The following is a 17,299-nucleotide window of genomic DNA, read 5'->3' as shown; positions in this document are numbered from 1 at the left end:
GTTTTTTCCTTACTGTTTTTAATATTCTCTCTTTAATTTTTGCTCTTTTAATTACTGTGTGTCTTGGTATGGTCCTCTTTGGGTTGATTTTGTTTTAGACTCTGTGTTTCCTGGTAATGGATTTCTGTTTTCTTTCCCAGGTTAATGAATTTTCAGCTATCATGTCTTCAAATATGTTCTCTGCTCCTTTCTCTCTCTTTTTTCTCCTTCTGTGATCCCTATAATGCTAATATCAGTATGCTTGATTTTTGCCAGTGGTTTCTTAAGCTGTCCTAATTTTTTTTTTTCCTTTCAGCTTAGGTGATTTGCACTACTCTCTTCCAGTTCACTGACCCATTCCTCTGTGTCATCTGGTCTACTCTTGATTCCTTCTAGTGTATTTTTTACTTTAGGTATTGTATTCTTTAGCTTTGTTTTGTTCTTCTTTATATTTTCTAAATCTGTGTTAAACTTCTCACTGTGTTTACCCATTTTTCTCCCAAGCTCTCTGAGCATCTTTATGATTATTATCATGAACTGTTTATTGGGTAGATTACTTATCTCCACTTTGCTTAACTCTCCTTCTGGGCTTTATGTTGTTTTTTGTTTCAGAAATATTCTTCTGTCTGTCATTTCATTTTGCCTGATTCCCAGTTTTTATTTTTGTGTATTAGGAAGGTCAGTTACATTTCTCAATCTTGGAAATGTGGCCTTATGCTTGAGATGTCATATGGGGTCCAGCAGCACACTCTCCTTTGTTCACCAGAACTGTATGCTCTAGAGGTACCTTGTATGTGGGCTTCATGGGCCCTTCTGTTGTGGCAGGGCCAACTAGTGTGGGCATACCTGTAGGCGTGACTGAATCCAGGCTAGTTGGTTGCCAGGCCCTGCATAGCCCAGAGACTGTCAACTGCTGCTGGGTGGGGCCAGGATATGAGGTGGCTGACTTTGTGATCCTGGGAGTCAGAGGTTGCTGTTGGCCCCTGGGGTTGGGGCCAGATCCCTGGACTGCTGGCTGCATGGCTCATTGTGTCTTGGAGCTGGTGTTCACTTGGGGCTGGGCTGGAGCCCAGGGTGTCTAGAGACTGGTGCTGTCTCACTGGTGGGTAAGGTCGGCTCCTGGGGCTAGTGCCCAGGCCACTGGTGGGCAGGGCCAAGTATTGAGCCTCCTCGGGAGTGGGACTAGTTCCTGGGTCTGCAGGGGTTGTTCATGGGGGCCTATGGCTGCTGCCTGCCTTCTGGTGGGTGATGCTGTGTCCCCTGCTGGGCCTGGGGCAGTCCCAGGACTAGTGCCAACCAGCTGGCTGGAGGGTCTGGTCCTGGTGCTATAAGGTAGAGGGAGGACTCCAAAATGGCACTTGCCAGCTCCAGTGTCCTTGTGGTAGAACAAGTTCCCCAAAATAGCTGCCTCTGGTGTCTATTTCCCCAGGATGAGTCCTACTTTCCTCCTGCCTCTCTGGAAGGCTCTCTAAGATCAGCAAGTGGGTCTGACCCAGGCTACTTTCAAATTACTGCTTCTGCTCTGAGTCTCAGAACATGTGAGATTTTGTGTGTGACCTTTAAGAGTGGAGTCTGTATTTCCCACAGTCCTTTGGCTCTCCTGAAAACAAGCCCCATTGGCCTTCAAAGATGGATTCTGGGAGCTCATCTTCCTGGTGAAGGACCCCCGGCCAGGGAGCCTGATATGGGGCTTGGACCCCTAGCTTCTTGAGGAGAACCTGTGTATTTTTAAGTATCCTCTCATTTGAGGTTCTCTTCCTTGGGAGTTTTGGTAGCTTACCTGAGAGTATGGGTCTTGACTATACTACACCTCCGCCTCTCCTACCATTCTCATTGTGATTCCTTCTTTATATCTATAGCTGTGGAAGACCTTTTCTGCTAGTCTTCAGGTTGTTCTCATCAATAGCTGCTCTGTAAATAGTTGTAATTTTGGTGTGCCCATTGGAGGAGGTGGGCTCAGGGTCTTCCTACTCCTCCATCTTGGCCACACTTTTTAGGCAATCAGTACTGACTTTTGATTGAGTAACTAGTTCTCCTACATATTGCCTGCCATCCTATAGTATTCATGGCTGGCTTGTGAAATGGTGATTTGTAGAGCTCCAAACTGTAAAATCTCTAAAAATAAGAAATGGATGTTTGAGCATTAGCAAGCCTCCATGGGGTCTCATGGCAGCATTATGATAAACATTTAAGTAGTATTGTTTCATTAATCTTCACCCCTGATAATATGTATACTATTATCTTTTTTTCCATTAAAAAATGAGAAAACTAAATCTTAGAGTAACAAAGTAACTTACCTGTTCATACAGCTTGCAGGTGGCACAGCCAGGACCAAACTTAGATCTGACAGTCCTAAGTGCATGTTCATAATCACTCTGCTGTTTGGATTGAAACTGAAATGTGTTGACAGCTGGAAGCAAATGCATTTGTAAAAGGTCTGGTCAGTTTAATCAGCTCATCGGTTTTTGACCGAGATTTGACTCTTTGACTTAAGTAAAAAAACTTACCCAGTTCCGAACACTGATGATTATTTCCAGACTTAAGTAATTTTGTAGCTATAAGAAATCTTACAAATCACCTGCTTCTAACTTTTCATTTTAAGGGTTAATTAAATAAGACTGAGAGAGAGCCTCCGTGACCAAAGGCATGCCCTGTTTTACTGCCCATAGTCTACTGTTATGTCATCCCATGCTCAAAGTCTCCTCACCTTCAGAAACAGGCTCATGAGTGTGAAAACACATTCTGACCCTGTATAACTCAATATCATCCTTATGAAGATAGATAGATAGATAGATAGATAGATAGATAGATAGATAGGTAGATATGTAGATAGATAGGTAGGTAGATAGATAATCTTTGGGGATGCTCGTGATATCTGAGTCTTTTGGCCTTAAATTAAATTGTCCTAAAGAGTTTTAATATTTATTAGAGTTACTTTTTTAGTATCTTGCTGTGTAGCTTGCTTTTTAGTTTGTCTGCTTTTAGCATTCTCCTCATCCATTTTCCATTGCTTATAGTCGGAAAGCAGATGATCAAGCATGTTAAAACCTGCTTATTATAAAAATAGTCTCTGAGTAAATGCTTAAATGAGTTTAGAATGATGTGTTTTTTATATGTGGCCTTTGTGACTGATTTTAGCTTTTAAAAACTAGATTATATTGGGCCTTTGTTTTTGTTTTGTTTTGTTGTTTTGTTTGCTTATTCTATGTCATGATAAGGTTCATGTGTAAATCATATCTGAATTAAGATAAAAACCCCTGAATACATTTTGATGATCACATTTTCAATCTAGAACACAAATCCTATTTTTACATGGAGTTTAAAATTTTTTTCTACTGTGGAACTTATGGCTCAGGAACATTGAAGATTTTAAAATATAACCACAGAGGTCACTTTTAATTCCCAGATTCCTAACCTTGCTACTTTGGGATCCAGCGAACTGAGAGATGGCCCTTAATTCAGCACCCAACCAGAGGTGATGACTGTCACATCCAGGGAGCTTAGGTGATTAAAGTGGGAGTCAGAGAGGTTTCCATGTCCATCTAAGCTGGCCTAGTTTAAACCATTAAGCTGATGATAAAAGGGTTTACAGGCTGATACTACGCAAGGCAAAGCAGCTTATTCCTCACTTCTGAGCATTGTGTCAGGTAAAAGAAGGACAAACAACAACAAAATAAAGCCATAAAAGTGTATATTTTTTCATGTTTCTATAATTGGATGAAATATTTTATTACATGTAAAGAACTGAATATTGTTGGGGTCTTTGGGGGGGGTCTGATTAAAAGAAAAAACAGACTTCCTTTCCTAGCTGAATTCTGAACCCACTGAATATCACAACCAAAGAGTAAAGCAGTTAGAGGTCACGGTATCACCTTGATCGCTGACAAAGCTATTATATTGAAGAGTGTTTGTGAACACAGGAGACTTAATCCTAAAACCCAGTCCTTAACAGACTACTCACCCACTGGGGTAGGCCTCTCCACATCAGCAGATTTGGATATGGGCTTCCCTACGGGAAAAGGATGGGCTCTGTCGGCCAATTTCTCATTCCCAACTCTTTTACCTGATAAGTCAGCACAGCTCCCCAGAGTGGAGTGAGTTAGGGAACAGAGAGAGGCAGGAGAATTAGGCTAATGGTGCTCCCTACACATGAAAAAGGAACATAAGGAGTGGAGAATATGCAGCTCAAAGTATCAGGGGTGTGGTGTGTGTAGACATCTGAAGTCCAATATTTATTGTCTGTGTGTGGTGTTTTATATATGCTATATCATTTAATAAAATACTGTCCTCCTCCCACCCCAACCCAACCCTACAAAGGTTGTGGAATAGTTGTTATAAATATTATTATATACATTTTACACATGAGGAAACGAAACCTTAGAGAAGTTGCTTAGCTTGCTCAAAGTGTCATGAATGATAATGAGAAGATCTGAAACCCAATTTCCCACATCTTAGTTTCTCATGTTAATAAATCTGAAAATACTTATCCAGGCAAATAAGATCTCTTCATTGAAAACTGTTCTGGTTGATTGATGATTACTTGATACAACATTTAGATACAACATTTAGACTGTGATATTTTAAAACTTTTTATTTTGAAATATTTAGAGAAAAGATGCAAAAATTGTACATAGAAGTCCCTATATGCCCTTTGTTCAGCTTCCTCTAATTTCATCATCTTATATAATGATAACATAATTTTCAAAAATGGGAAATTGATATTGGTACTACACTATTAACTAAACTACAAACCTTACTCAAATTTCACTACTCACCCATTGTTTTCAATATTGACTGAATTTTTTGAAGGCAGCAAGTGTATTATATTCATATTCACATCCATAGTGCCCTCTGTAAGTCTGGTCTAGAATCAGTCATAAGTAACTGCTTGTGAGATAAGTAAATGATAAATTTTGAGTTTCATACTCTCAATACAACTTGTGTATATTTGTGTGTATATATGTGCCACAGGCTTAGAAGCACATACAAAAGTCTGAAGTTGTGATTTGAATGTTATTCAAAACTAAGTTCCACATTAGACTTGGTAAAGCAAAGCCACTTAAAACTGAAAATTTTTCAAAAACAAAAGAGAATGTACTAATCAGATTGAAAGAAAGATACATACATTGGAAGGTACTAAATTAGCAAAAGGCTATGGTGTGACATTCATTTTATTACTTTTGTACATGTGTGCATGCAAGTAGATTTCATATGTCAGTTTAGTAAATGCCTGGGCAAGAGAAGAAGCAGTTGCTGGCAGTCAGTCCTGTATTTCTAGTCAGGTTGTGGAAGTTTATGTTAAACCAAATCATATAAACTCTCTTGTTTGAAGAGGAAGTCCAAACTGATGCTTTTAAATCTTCTATTTTCTTTTGTACTGACTTCAGTAGAGATAGCATTAATGAAATGTGGATCTTGTTATCACAATGTTTTCTGATCATTTATAACCAAAGAATGTGAAACCAAGAGAGAGGCAATATTCCAAGCACAAAATTCTTCTTAAGCTTAATGAACTCTGAAATAGCCACCTTTCTTTCTGTTTTCTCAATCATCTTTTAACCAAAATGAAAATATTAATGTGACAAAGTATAGAAAGACAAGAATATGGCATTATTCTTAGTTAGGCAAAACAGGTATACAAAATTCTTATGAGGACTGATTTTTCTCATAAAGTTCAACTTTTAAAACGTTTTAATTATTTTATTATTGTTATTTAGATGGAAGACGTCATAGCACGCATGCAAGATGAAAAAAATGGAATTCCTATTCGTACCGTCAAAAGCTTTCTTTCCAAGATACCTAGTGTCTTCTCTGGTAAGTTTGCATTCAGTGTAACACTATTTTCTCTAGCACTTTTCATATAACTATGTAAAATCTATTCTAGCCATTTACTATTGACGCTCTCTCTAACTCATTATTCAATAATTATAAAAATTTATGTCATGTTCAACATCATGTTGGATACTTGACTTGATAGTAAAACAAATCAAAACAGCAAAAAAAAGAATCATGACCTTACCCAAAAGTAGTTGCAAAGACATAATGAACAAACGTGAAATAACAAAAAAAAAAGAAAATATTAAAATATAGATGTATGAAACAGTGTGCTGTAGATTATATACAAAAGTTAGGAAGGTGACAAAAATCAATGAAGAGGCAAGAAAGGGTTCCTGAAGAGCAGTGATAAGCTGAGTTTGAAAAATGAGGAATTATATCAGCCTCGACTACTACCTCAACCAATTCTGCGTGCAAAACTGGGAGTGACCAAACTGCTAAGAACAGGGTGGATAGATGGGAACAAATAGAGTTGGGTCAAATAAGGAGGGTCTAGGGTCTTTGAAAGCCAACCAAAGAATCTAATTCTGATATAACAGAAAATATGGAGATACCTACAATTTTTGCAGAGAATGTTATGATGAAAGTGCTTGGGGTGAATTGATATTCAGTAAGGGTCCTTGTCACTGTGCTAGGTATAAGGCTTTTGTAGGAATAATTGGAATGCTAAGGATCTGATAGCCAGGGAGTGGAGGAATAGAGAGGAAAAAGCATGGGGATTTGGTGAATAACTAGGTATATAGGATATAAGATGACATGACCCAATGGTTTTTGTTTTATAATTGGGTGATTGTGAGATATAGGAATTATTATTAGAAATAGGGAAACCCCACAGATTTGCTTGAAAGTGACTAGAGAAGCCCCAGAGAAAATGGATGATAATAAGTTAGAAATAGGTGCTCTGGCTCCAGGAGATAGTGAATGGCCAAGCTCTGGGGACTCGGGTGTGCTCTGTCCTTGGATGGCATGGCTTAGAGAAGAGACAGAATCAGAAAGACCAAAGCCTTCACAGCCAGTAAGGAGAGTAAGGAGGCTGGTGCTGAGCATGTGGAGGGGAGGGTGCTTGATGGAATTCATGAACAAGAGTTGTGTGATGCTTTCTTGTGAACAAGGATCAAAAGAAGACCAATGACCAGGAATCCTTCAGCCTTGGTACGATGGTAATAATTAGGGCCAGTACACAAATAAGTAGGCCCAGATGTTGATGTTTAATAGCTGCATTGCTCTCAGATGAAAGAGAGAAAGCAATGGAGCAGATAAGAGCTGCAGTAGCATGACATTTTGCTCTAATAAAACGTACTCTCTTTTTCCTGTTACTGCCTTTCAGTCCCACTTTGTTCCAGTTTCTTGTTCTTCCTTGATGATGCCCTATATTTTCCCATATCTGGGACTTTATCTCTTCCTTCCTCAGTATTCTACTTCCAGACTTCGAGGTCATTCTGACCATTAAATTCTGTCCATTCTTCAGCAGCTAGCTCAGAGAGCTCATTGGAGAAAACTATCCTGAGTTTTGTTCTCTGTTCTCTCAAAAGACTTCTTGTTATTGTTGTTTTGCCTCCCTGTTAGTAGTTATTATGCCCCACCTTGCCTTACAGTTATTTTTTCATATGTCCTATATCCTCGAGTAAGTATTAAGCTCCTTGCTATCAATAACTCAGAGAGTTAACTTTACCTCTAAACACAAGTATGAAAACTACTTGTATTTTGTCAACCAATGAAAAAGAGAACTTCTCTCTTTAAAATACTTCAATACTGGGGTTGTAAACTGAAATGCATTCACAATCCAGGCAAATAAATGCACTAAGTTGCCCATCTGAACTGGGAGCTGTGGTCAATTAAATAGTGCATAGCGCATCCAGAGGCGTTTTAATTCAGGAATTTAATGGCTGAACGCAAAAGGATTGCCCATCAGTTTAAGCTGAGCTTCAAGTTAGAGTTACCTGCCCTAATGGTAAATCTAAAATTTTGGTTGAATTCTTCAAGTAATTATACCTCCAATACAATTCCAATATAGCATTGTATTGGAAGAACTCTTGATTGACAATATTAAGGTCTTAATTAAAAAGTAAGAATGAGATTGAACCATGAAGTGCCTGTTATTATTTTAATGTTCATTAACATAAACCAACAATGCTAGCTGTGAAATAAAGAGAATATCAATGACAATTTTCATATCACTGTAATTAGTTTCTAATTATCATTCAGTGTTTCCTAGAAACTTTTAGGAGCTCTCTGCCTCACAGGTTCAATTAGATGCTTTGCTGTAGATTTAATTTGTATGTCTAGTATTATATCTAGTATTTTACCAACCTCTTTGTATTAATATTCCCAAATTATAATGGTCTGAATCTCCATCTACTTTACTAGCAGTTTTTGGTCTTTTTTAGTAATTTTCTTCTCCTGCTATTTCTTATGGTGATTTGGGATTAATCCCTGTATTCTTTTGTGGCCTGACTTGCTATCCACTGCTTACTTTCCTGCCTCTTTCTGCTTCTTCTTTCTCTTTTTCATGTTCTACTTCAGAGCTGCTAATGAAACAAGGGATCTACTAACTTTAGGCCCTTACTTCAATCAGAAACGAACTGTGATGAGTGATGTAATGTGTGAGAGGAAGGTAGTGTGATTGTTGGGGAAAGGAGTCTATTTTGTTATGGACCATTTCACAAGGGAAAAACTGTCTCAAATACTGTTGGTCTAGCTCTTTCATGTTACCCATTTATGCTCCCTAAAGCCTTGATGAACAAAGCATGGTCCATGAACCAAGAATATCAACATCACCTGGGAATTTATTAGAAATACAGTATCTGGGCCCACTCCAGACCTACTAAATCTGAATCACAATTTTAACTCTAAAGTTTAAGAGGTACTGCCTTAAGTAGGGCAGCAGGGCCAGACTGGGTTCCAGGCCAGCACTCATTTTTTACTGGGTGCAGTGGCCAACGTGTTTGTGCAGAGCTTTCTGTTTCCCTTCAAGGGCCCTGATTATTTCTTCTGCAGTCTGGCCTCAATCAAGCCCACCCCAGTTTGTCTAATGGTTTTTTCTTGTTTTGGTTTTGTTTTGATTTGTTTGTTTCTCTTGTGGGAGGGAGAAGGGATTATAAAGAAGAATCTAGTTCCTTCTAGCTCCTTTACTCCAAGCCAAGAGCCTCTTCAACCTCTAAGATTGAGGGATGTTAACAGTTATGTGGAGGGATGGAAACTATCCAGCTCTACCAGGCAGCACCCATATGTAATACACATGTCATGGTGACCAAGTAATGTTCATATCTACCTCAGGGGAAAACAGATGTATTAAGAACATGATGATGCAATTCCATCCTCTCACAACATCTGAGATCCAAACCCAGTATCATGGCTATTACATAGATAATATAACTAACAGTAGTTTGGGCTTTGGAAATTTTTTGCTTGTTTATTTTTCCCCACCTCCTGATAAATGCTTTCTTCCAGCTAAACATCCAAGACCTCTCTAATTATTTTGGTTTTGGAGTTGTTAATTTCAGCCTCCTGATTTGCATGGTCCCAACATCAGATGAAAAATCTTTGGATGAACACTTCATGTTGATCTCTTGAACTATGGGATAGGAGATGTCCTTGGGTAGGACAATGTCCAATCACAACCTTGTTTTCCCCCAGAATTGCCTTCTCAACTTGTGAGATAGCTTAGGCAGTTCCATTGGTGTTATATGACTGGACCCCCTCAAGTTCAAGAAATGAAATCAGTGGTGGGCATTTGAATGTTTTCATATTCTGGACATTCAGTATTTCACTTATTCTAGATCATGGTGAAATAAGCCTTTACCCATTGTATGAGTTTAATTTTCTTCAAGGGATTGACTGGGAAGTTACTGTGTTTCCAGGTAAGCCACAGCAGGAAATGAATCTGAACGCTCTTCTCAGATCTTTATAAATGGTGTAGGTTTTCATTAAAATGGTCAGAAATAAATTGGGGGTTGTAAGTCAGCCATTCCTGCATTTCATATATTTCTGTCTTTTGTCTTAATAGCTTGAGGACGTTCTCCATCACGAGCATATCGATACTTAAGGAGTTGCATCTTTTTGTTACTGTTCTTTTGCAACTTATTTCCATTCTTCATCTGAATTGATCACTTTTAACATACTCTCATAAAAATGGCTTGCCACCAATTGGCAAGAGCAAAATTTATAGTCAGAAGAGTTATTTAATAGTCCTTATGATGTGTGGGTTTGGCTAGCCTCAAGTCTTTTTTTCTAACTACTTTATTGAGGTATGATTAAAATAAAAACCTCTATACATTTAATGTATTCAACTTGATGAGTTTGGAGATAAGTATAAACAGGTGAAACCACTATCCATGCCATAAGCATATCCATCATCCTGTAAAATTTGCTTCTGCTTTAATTAATTAATTTTGGGTAAGAACATTTAATATAAGAGCTACCATTTCAGCAAATTTTAAAGTATGCAATACAGTTTATTAACTATAGGCACTATGCTGTACAGGAGATCTCTATAACTTTTACATCTTGTGTAACTGAAAGTTGTACCCTTTGACTAATATATCCCCACTTCCCCATCTCCCAGCGCTTGGCAACCATTATTCTACTCTCTGCTTTTATGAGTTTGACTCTTTTATATTCCTCATATATATGGTGTCATGCAGTATTTGTCCTTCTGTGTCTGGCTTATTTTAGTTGGCATAATGTCCTCCAGATTCCTCCATGTTGTCACAAAAGGCAGGATTTCCTTCTTTTTTAAGGCTAAATAGTACTCTATTGAGATTTTAGCCTCAAGTCTTAGGCTCAAGAAAGCATCATTCATTCTCTAGAATCCACCCAGGCCATTTTTTCCCTCTGTGTTCTATTCTTACTCTCAGCAAGTTTGATAACAAAGGAAGCCCTAACCAGTAACATGCTGAGCTGCTCCAATTACATGGAAATAGGAATTATTATTTTTCATATTACTGGATAATGAATCATTATTCATATTTTATTATTATTTTGGTCCTCTAACAGGGTATACAGTTCTCTGTGATGCCTTGTTCTTTTCAGGCATGTATATGAAACTGAGCAGTATATATGAGCTTAAAAATTAAGTTGCTTTTAAGTGAAAAAATTTGAATATGTCCTGCCTCTTATCTTTTATTCTTCCAAAGGTTGTATGAATGTTTATTAGTGTCATGGAGAAATGATCTGTATAGGCTTAAACTTATCTTGTGGGTAGCTGCACTGGTAAGAAAGAAAAGGAGAAAGCTTGGTGATATGGACTGGCTGAATGCAAGTTTAATAAGTACATATTTTGCATCTAAAGTTTTTGAGAACAGCTTTCAGGGTGCCTTATGACTTAAACCTGATTACATCTGGAGTTAACTTAAGGACAATAAAAATAGAAATAAATATTATGGAATATTTTTCTCTGGAGACTGTAAGACTGTCTAAGTAATTCTAAGATATTTCTAAGAGTCTAAGATGCTCTTTTCTGAAACTGACATCTTACTGTGAAATATTTTTCACCTGTCATTGGAATGGCTAGCATGGGTTCTACAGAAATTCAGAGCGAAATAGATTGCTTTTAAAACAATTGTAAAATATTTTGGCATGAATCATGCTTGTAATATTTTGCTTTTATAATATCCCATTGGTAATTCAAGAATCCAAAGAGGAAATTTATAAGCAATAAATAAGAAAAAAAATATCTAAAAATATTGGCAGTTCTTAAAGTTCAATTCTGAAAAAAATTAATTCTTGGAGAAAACAAAAAAATTTAACTAGATTTGCAAGAAACATAAGCATTTGCAAAAAGCCAGTCCTTTCTTTGTCATTTTCTTGACATACCTCTCTGACAAAGTCACAAAATAACTGGCACATGGTAACTACACAATCAGCCAAACTGAGGAACAGAGGGGAAGCTGAACTGTCACATAATCAAACAGGTATTTAAATTATCTTTGCTGTGAAAGATTCTTCACCCCATCTTGGTTGTCACTCTGATTGTAAAATAGCACCATGAAGTGATTAGAAATAGTAAAGAATTCTAATCTCAGCTACTTGGACTCTCTGGCATTTGTTCTAGATAATTCTTTTTCTATAGCTAAATACTACTGGGGAAATGATAAGGTTAGCTATGTATTGGGCTTTCACTGTATTTGTAGATAAATGACTTATTTTAAAATGTGGTTGAATCAATTTGATTTGACCAAGATAAAAAGCAAGCTCTTGTTTCCACCAGAATGTTAGAAGAAATGGTAAAAATTCAGGAATATCTTAATGCTTTGATTTCACCTTTAGTTTTCTTTGTAGCCACGCAAATTAGACCCAGGAACTATTTTTCTCTTTCAGGGTAACTGTAGATGGTGGTGCTGTTTCTCTGGAGTGCTTTTTGGACATCTGAATTTGCTATTTTGAATTTTAAGTGAATATTATTGGGATTGGATTGGATTTTGTCCTCCAGATAACTTCATTCCAGAGAGGGAAAGTCTGTTCAAATACATAAATATGTCTGTCAAAATTCTACAGATAAGAGTCCTCTCTGACTACCAACTGTGTTGGTTTTCTGGAGTAGTTCTGTTACCTTATCCTTTACTCAGAACAGGCTTCTCCCTATATGTTCTTGCTAGGGCAAAGACTCTTTCCAACACAACTGAATCATTTTATTGTTGTATGACCAACAGCTGTAAATAAATCTCTGGAGATGGACCTTTTTTCTTAAGATTATGAACACAACTCAAGAGTAAATCATTATCAATAGCCAAAATATGTAATTTACTTGACAAAAATCATTGTGCCTACAGAATAGCAGATTTCTATCCTTAAGGAGCTCTCTGGAAAAGACTCTAAGAACTATGATGAACTTCTAGTTCTCTCATTCCTACCTGGGAATCTGACAGTGTTCATAGATAAACACAGGGTGAATGCACAAACATGTAGCCAGGGTTCTATGGAGAAATATTGAGGCTCACTAATATTGTAGCTTATTTTTTGGACTTGGGGAAAAAGGGCAATTGATGTACTTTTTTTAGAATTTCCAAAAACCACTACATTTTTACAAAGAAGAACTGTACATGGCAGTGTTGAGAGTATTTTGGCATGGTTAAGGAACAATGTATTGATAAAAGGCAGAAAACAGAGTGCAGTCATAAACAAACAACTGTCTGTAAGTCTGGGGAATCCCAACTTGTGTTGAATTTTATCTTAGAATTTAAATATTATCTTTAGGCATCTGGAGTCTTCAGATTTACAGATGATGCCAAATTGTTCCAAAAAGTAAAAACCCAAACCATGAAAGAAAAAAAAAATCAAAGATGAGAACACCAGGATATGTGAAGAACTTTCTGGAAAGTTATCAAGAGAGAGAAAATTTAGCCAAATAGAAAATAATACATTTATAAAAAATAATGCAAAGTCAAGTCTGCGGCAGGTTCAGCACTAATATTTAAGACACATGAAAGGAACTAGAGGGTCACCAATAGCCTAGTCCCTAAAGTTGCTGCTCCGTTGTGCTCCTGTGATCAACAAGACCCCACTGAGGTCTTGAATGAGGTGTTGAGTATAACATAGGAGGAAATTGGACAGAAATAGGAAACTATTCTACCCATATTCAGAACCGTATGAATATGAGCTCCTCAGAATTAGAGCTATTTCATGCCATTTTTAAATCTAACCTCAAGGCAGATTTAACAGTTTGAAAAAATTCGATTGAAAATTTGATTGATTGAAAAGGAAGCCTAGGTAATGAAAAGTAGAAGTTGTTACTGGTCATGTGTTAAAAATATAAACAATTCGAAAGGGTTAGATAAATATAGATAATGCATGCACAAGAGATGAGCAAGAAAAAATGGGATACTTGGGGTTTATTCTTATTTTTTGATGTTGATGTTACTGGGAAATTCAATATATCTGTGTGTGGCACACAGGAAATTAGCAATAAATGGAAAAATTACTGTAGTTAATACCAATATATTATTACTTTTATTACTACCTTCAGAGGCCTGGATTAGGCCCAGGTTTATACGTTCTCTTTCCTCATAGATAGTTAATCTGTCGCAAGACCAGGGGTAATTATGTGTGCTAGAGGCTCTGTAGCATCTGGCACAAGGTTATTTTAGTATCTCCTTAAAAGGTATTTGTTGAATACCTATTACTTTCATTAATTGATGATCATTTCCCACATTCTCAAGGTGCCTTATAGATTTTAACACTCTTTAATGTGTCCTATCTTTCATTCCTCACAAGTAACTAAACATATGAAATTGAAATCTTCTAGGGAGATAAATGCATGTTAATTGCTCTTTTCATATAATACCATTGGAACTTAAGATCATTACACATTGATACTGATTTTTTTCCTTAAATAAATCACATTTTGACTTTCTTAACTAACTTCTTTATTATCATAATGTCAGTACCCAGCTAATTGTGTCATCTGGACTCTTAGTGAATGAATAAAATAGTGATAGTCAGAGGCAATCTTGCAAATTTGTTTTGGGAGATTTAAATGATGCAGACATATTAACTTTTCATTTATTAGTTACCTACTCTGAAAATTTTCACAAATGTTGACCTTTCTTTAAAGCAACAGGCCTGAAAAGCTTAATTTTGCTCATTAGTGAGGTTTTTTTTATAAAATCATAGAAATGATAGGTTGCTAAAGAAAAGCCTATCAAAGTGGAGCTTTACTTCTTTAAATTGATGCATTAGCATTGCTTTCTTCTGGGAGGAGATCAGAATTGACTGTAGAGATAGACGTTTATTTGGGATGATACTAAAGCCTTCATTATCTCCAAGAATGAATAAATCTTGATGACTGAATTGCTGGTCTGTATGTGTTTTGTGAAATGAGGAATCAGTGCACAATGTTCGAGGTACACCATTTTGTTCTGCCTTTTTATCCTGACGATACCATCTGGGTTTCTCTTCATTTCCCTCTCTCTCTGAACATACTTTGAAGGGCTTCCATTTTTCACCTCCTAGAAATTCTAGGATAGAGAACTATCCTGTCCTTACCCTCATCCTACCCTATTGGCATCCCCAAGCCAGCCTGTAATTAATCATTCCTTTCTTTGGGTTTTTCTAGCACTATGTTCGTCTTCATGGAGTTTATTTTACCTGACATTTTGTCCTCAGTGAACAGGTGCTATAATTATTACTAGTGGCTGTAAGCACTTGGAGAACAAGAATAATTTCTCATTTCAATTTGAATCCTCTGTAGATTCAGTGTCTGGCAGATAGTAGATACTCAGCAAGTATAATGACTTCTCATAGGACAGCTGATGTCCCAGGCATTCAGGTACATCCACAACAAATTCCACTTTTCGATTCATTGGCAGTGAAAAGAACACTCAGTGTAATTACTTTGCTGTCATTTACTAGCTTAGATGGGTTTCAGCATGGAGACTCAGCATGGATTCCAGAGTCTAGAACACTCTCAATTTAAATTTTATTTGGTTTAAAGTGAATATTTACAACATCAGACATTCCCATATTTAAATGTAAGTATTCTTCAACCCTGTCTAGAATAGTGCAAAAAGTATATATATTCTGGTAGTAAAGAGACCTGGATTTTAGTCCTATATCTCATGTTGCAAAAGAGAACATCATGTGTTAAGTGACAGTTCCAGCTCCAATGCTTATAAGAATATCAATGTTTTGGTCATAACCACTGTCATAGGAACTACCGGCATTTATTGAGTGCTTACAATATACTTGATATTCAGTAAATATTTACTTTTTACATGTATTCTTTTATATATTATTGTCCTTACAAAGATAAGTAAAGTTCAGAGAAGTTAAATAACTTGGCTAAGGAGAGACTGTTAGAAAGGTTCTAGGTAATTTCATCATAAACACCTTTGCCACAAGTAGTTTCACAGCACAACTAACTGGCTGTAAAGCCATTTTGCTATAAAACAAAAAAATAACTGGTTGATTGACAGTTTTTTTTGATTACAGTAGAAAATAATAAAATACCAGTTTCTGCAAATCCTATGGTGGGCAGTCATCCCTCCCACCTGTCAGAATCAGAAGTTTTCCGAGTTAAGCAAAGAGAAGAGGTGGCTAGTAATTCCCAACAGCTTTTGAAGGCATTAATGATCGATTCTTTAGCTAATTTAGTTACAACGGCTTGTTCTCTCTTGCTGTGTTTTCCAAATTTATGACATAATACTAGAAGTTGGAGGCGAAGGAGAATCAACCTCCTCCTATCCTCCTGGCCCCCAAATGGTTACATGATTCCTGATGAGTATAAGTTTCTTGAAAACGTTGAAAAATTTAACAGAATATGGCTTAGGTTAGCTCACCAAAGGATTTACAAAAACTGATATGTTATCATTTTCTAGTGTGATGTCAACCATATATTTTATCTTTTACAGCAAAATGGCCTCACGGCCAGTTAGTTGTAGGCGAAACTGCTTGCAGGGAAGGTATTTATAGGAACACAGTGGACACATGTTAGGTAAGCTGTAGAGCTGACCTTTAAATCTAGGATAATCTAGTGTGTGTGTGTGTGTGTGTGTGTGTGTGTGTGTGTGTGTACATATATACAAATTATGATAATACATTATCATATAGTGTGATGAATATTATAATATATATATCTCATAATCTGATCCCATTAAATAATTTGAATCCTTCCTGTTTCATTCTGCATTCAGCTTGTAAATGCCCTTTTCTCTTTTACAAAGAAATCAGTCAAGTAAGAGACTTCTCAGGGTAAGGTGACATGGGTAGTAATCAAGGGGCTTTTCTTTTGAGACAATTACTTTACAAGCATTAGTCCATTCACCATAGTACTTGGGTATCTTATCCAGTGAAAAAGTGCCATGTTTATTTATGAGATATGCACAGTCAGTGAAGGAGAAGAAAACAACATGCTGAGAACATGTAGTGGAAAGAAACAGAACAAAGCAGAGCAAAAACAGAACAATAGATGGCGGGCTAAACAAGGGACCATGCTTATGTAAACTTCCCTGGAATGAACCATGAATGTTACCAGAACTGGGGCACATCCAGAATTCCACAGCACTATGTCCATCACTTTTATCCAAATACCAGGACTGTCACATTACATAATTTTCACATTTGTTCTTATTTTTGATGACCGCAGAACAGACTTGTGTCCCAGTTAACCATTTTGTCCCTTTCATTTATTCTTTGGGTCAGATTTCTGCTAACTCGTGTCATTTGCATAACTGCTCAGATCTGTTTCCAGGGAAACGGTTTTACTTTCCGAGTAAATATATTTGTCCTAACTCCCCTCTGTCACATTTTGTTACAAAGAGACATTTTGGGTAGTTGTTTATTCTTAAATTTCTCTTTGAAACAATTTCTTGTGGAAATCATGTACAAAATTACTTATCCCTTTTGCTACATGCAGGACTCTATTGAGAAAGGAAAAGGTTGACTTAAGAGGGTTTGTTTGGAGCAGGGAGAGTCAGAAATGTTGTGAGATTAGACTTTTAGGTTTGTCTCTAGCCTGTGATGTGGAATTAATTTAGAGTGTGATTTCTGT

At 36.8% G+C, this 17,299-nt stretch overlaps 1 protein-coding gene across 5 annotated transcripts in view; it reads left to right on the top strand.

The window, feature by feature from the left end:
* The window catches only part of RGS7 (regulator of G protein signaling 7), a 615,580-nt gene that overhangs the window by 297,399 nt on the left and 300,882 nt on the right, over positions 1–17,299 (top strand). For all 5 annotated transcript variants that reach the window (XM_007462619.1, XM_007462616.1, XM_007462617.1 and 2 more), the window contains one exon: positions 5,697–5,793. In XM_007462619.1, the coding sequence (XP_007462681.1) occupies positions 5,697–5,793 (97 nt within the window). The remainder of the gene's footprint in view (positions 1–5,696; positions 5,794–17,299) is intronic.

Source organism: Lipotes vexillifer, unplaced genomic scaffold (genome assembly GCF_000442215.2).
Source record: "Lipotes vexillifer unplaced genomic scaffold, Lipotes_vexillifer_v1.1 scaffold104, whole genome shotgun sequence".
Classification (NCBI taxonomy): domain Eukaryota; kingdom Metazoa; phylum Chordata; class Mammalia; order Artiodactyla; family Lipotidae; genus Lipotes; species Lipotes vexillifer.
The sequence above is the reverse complement of the archived record's forward strand: the minus strand, read 5'-3'. Positions and strand labels throughout refer to the sequence as shown.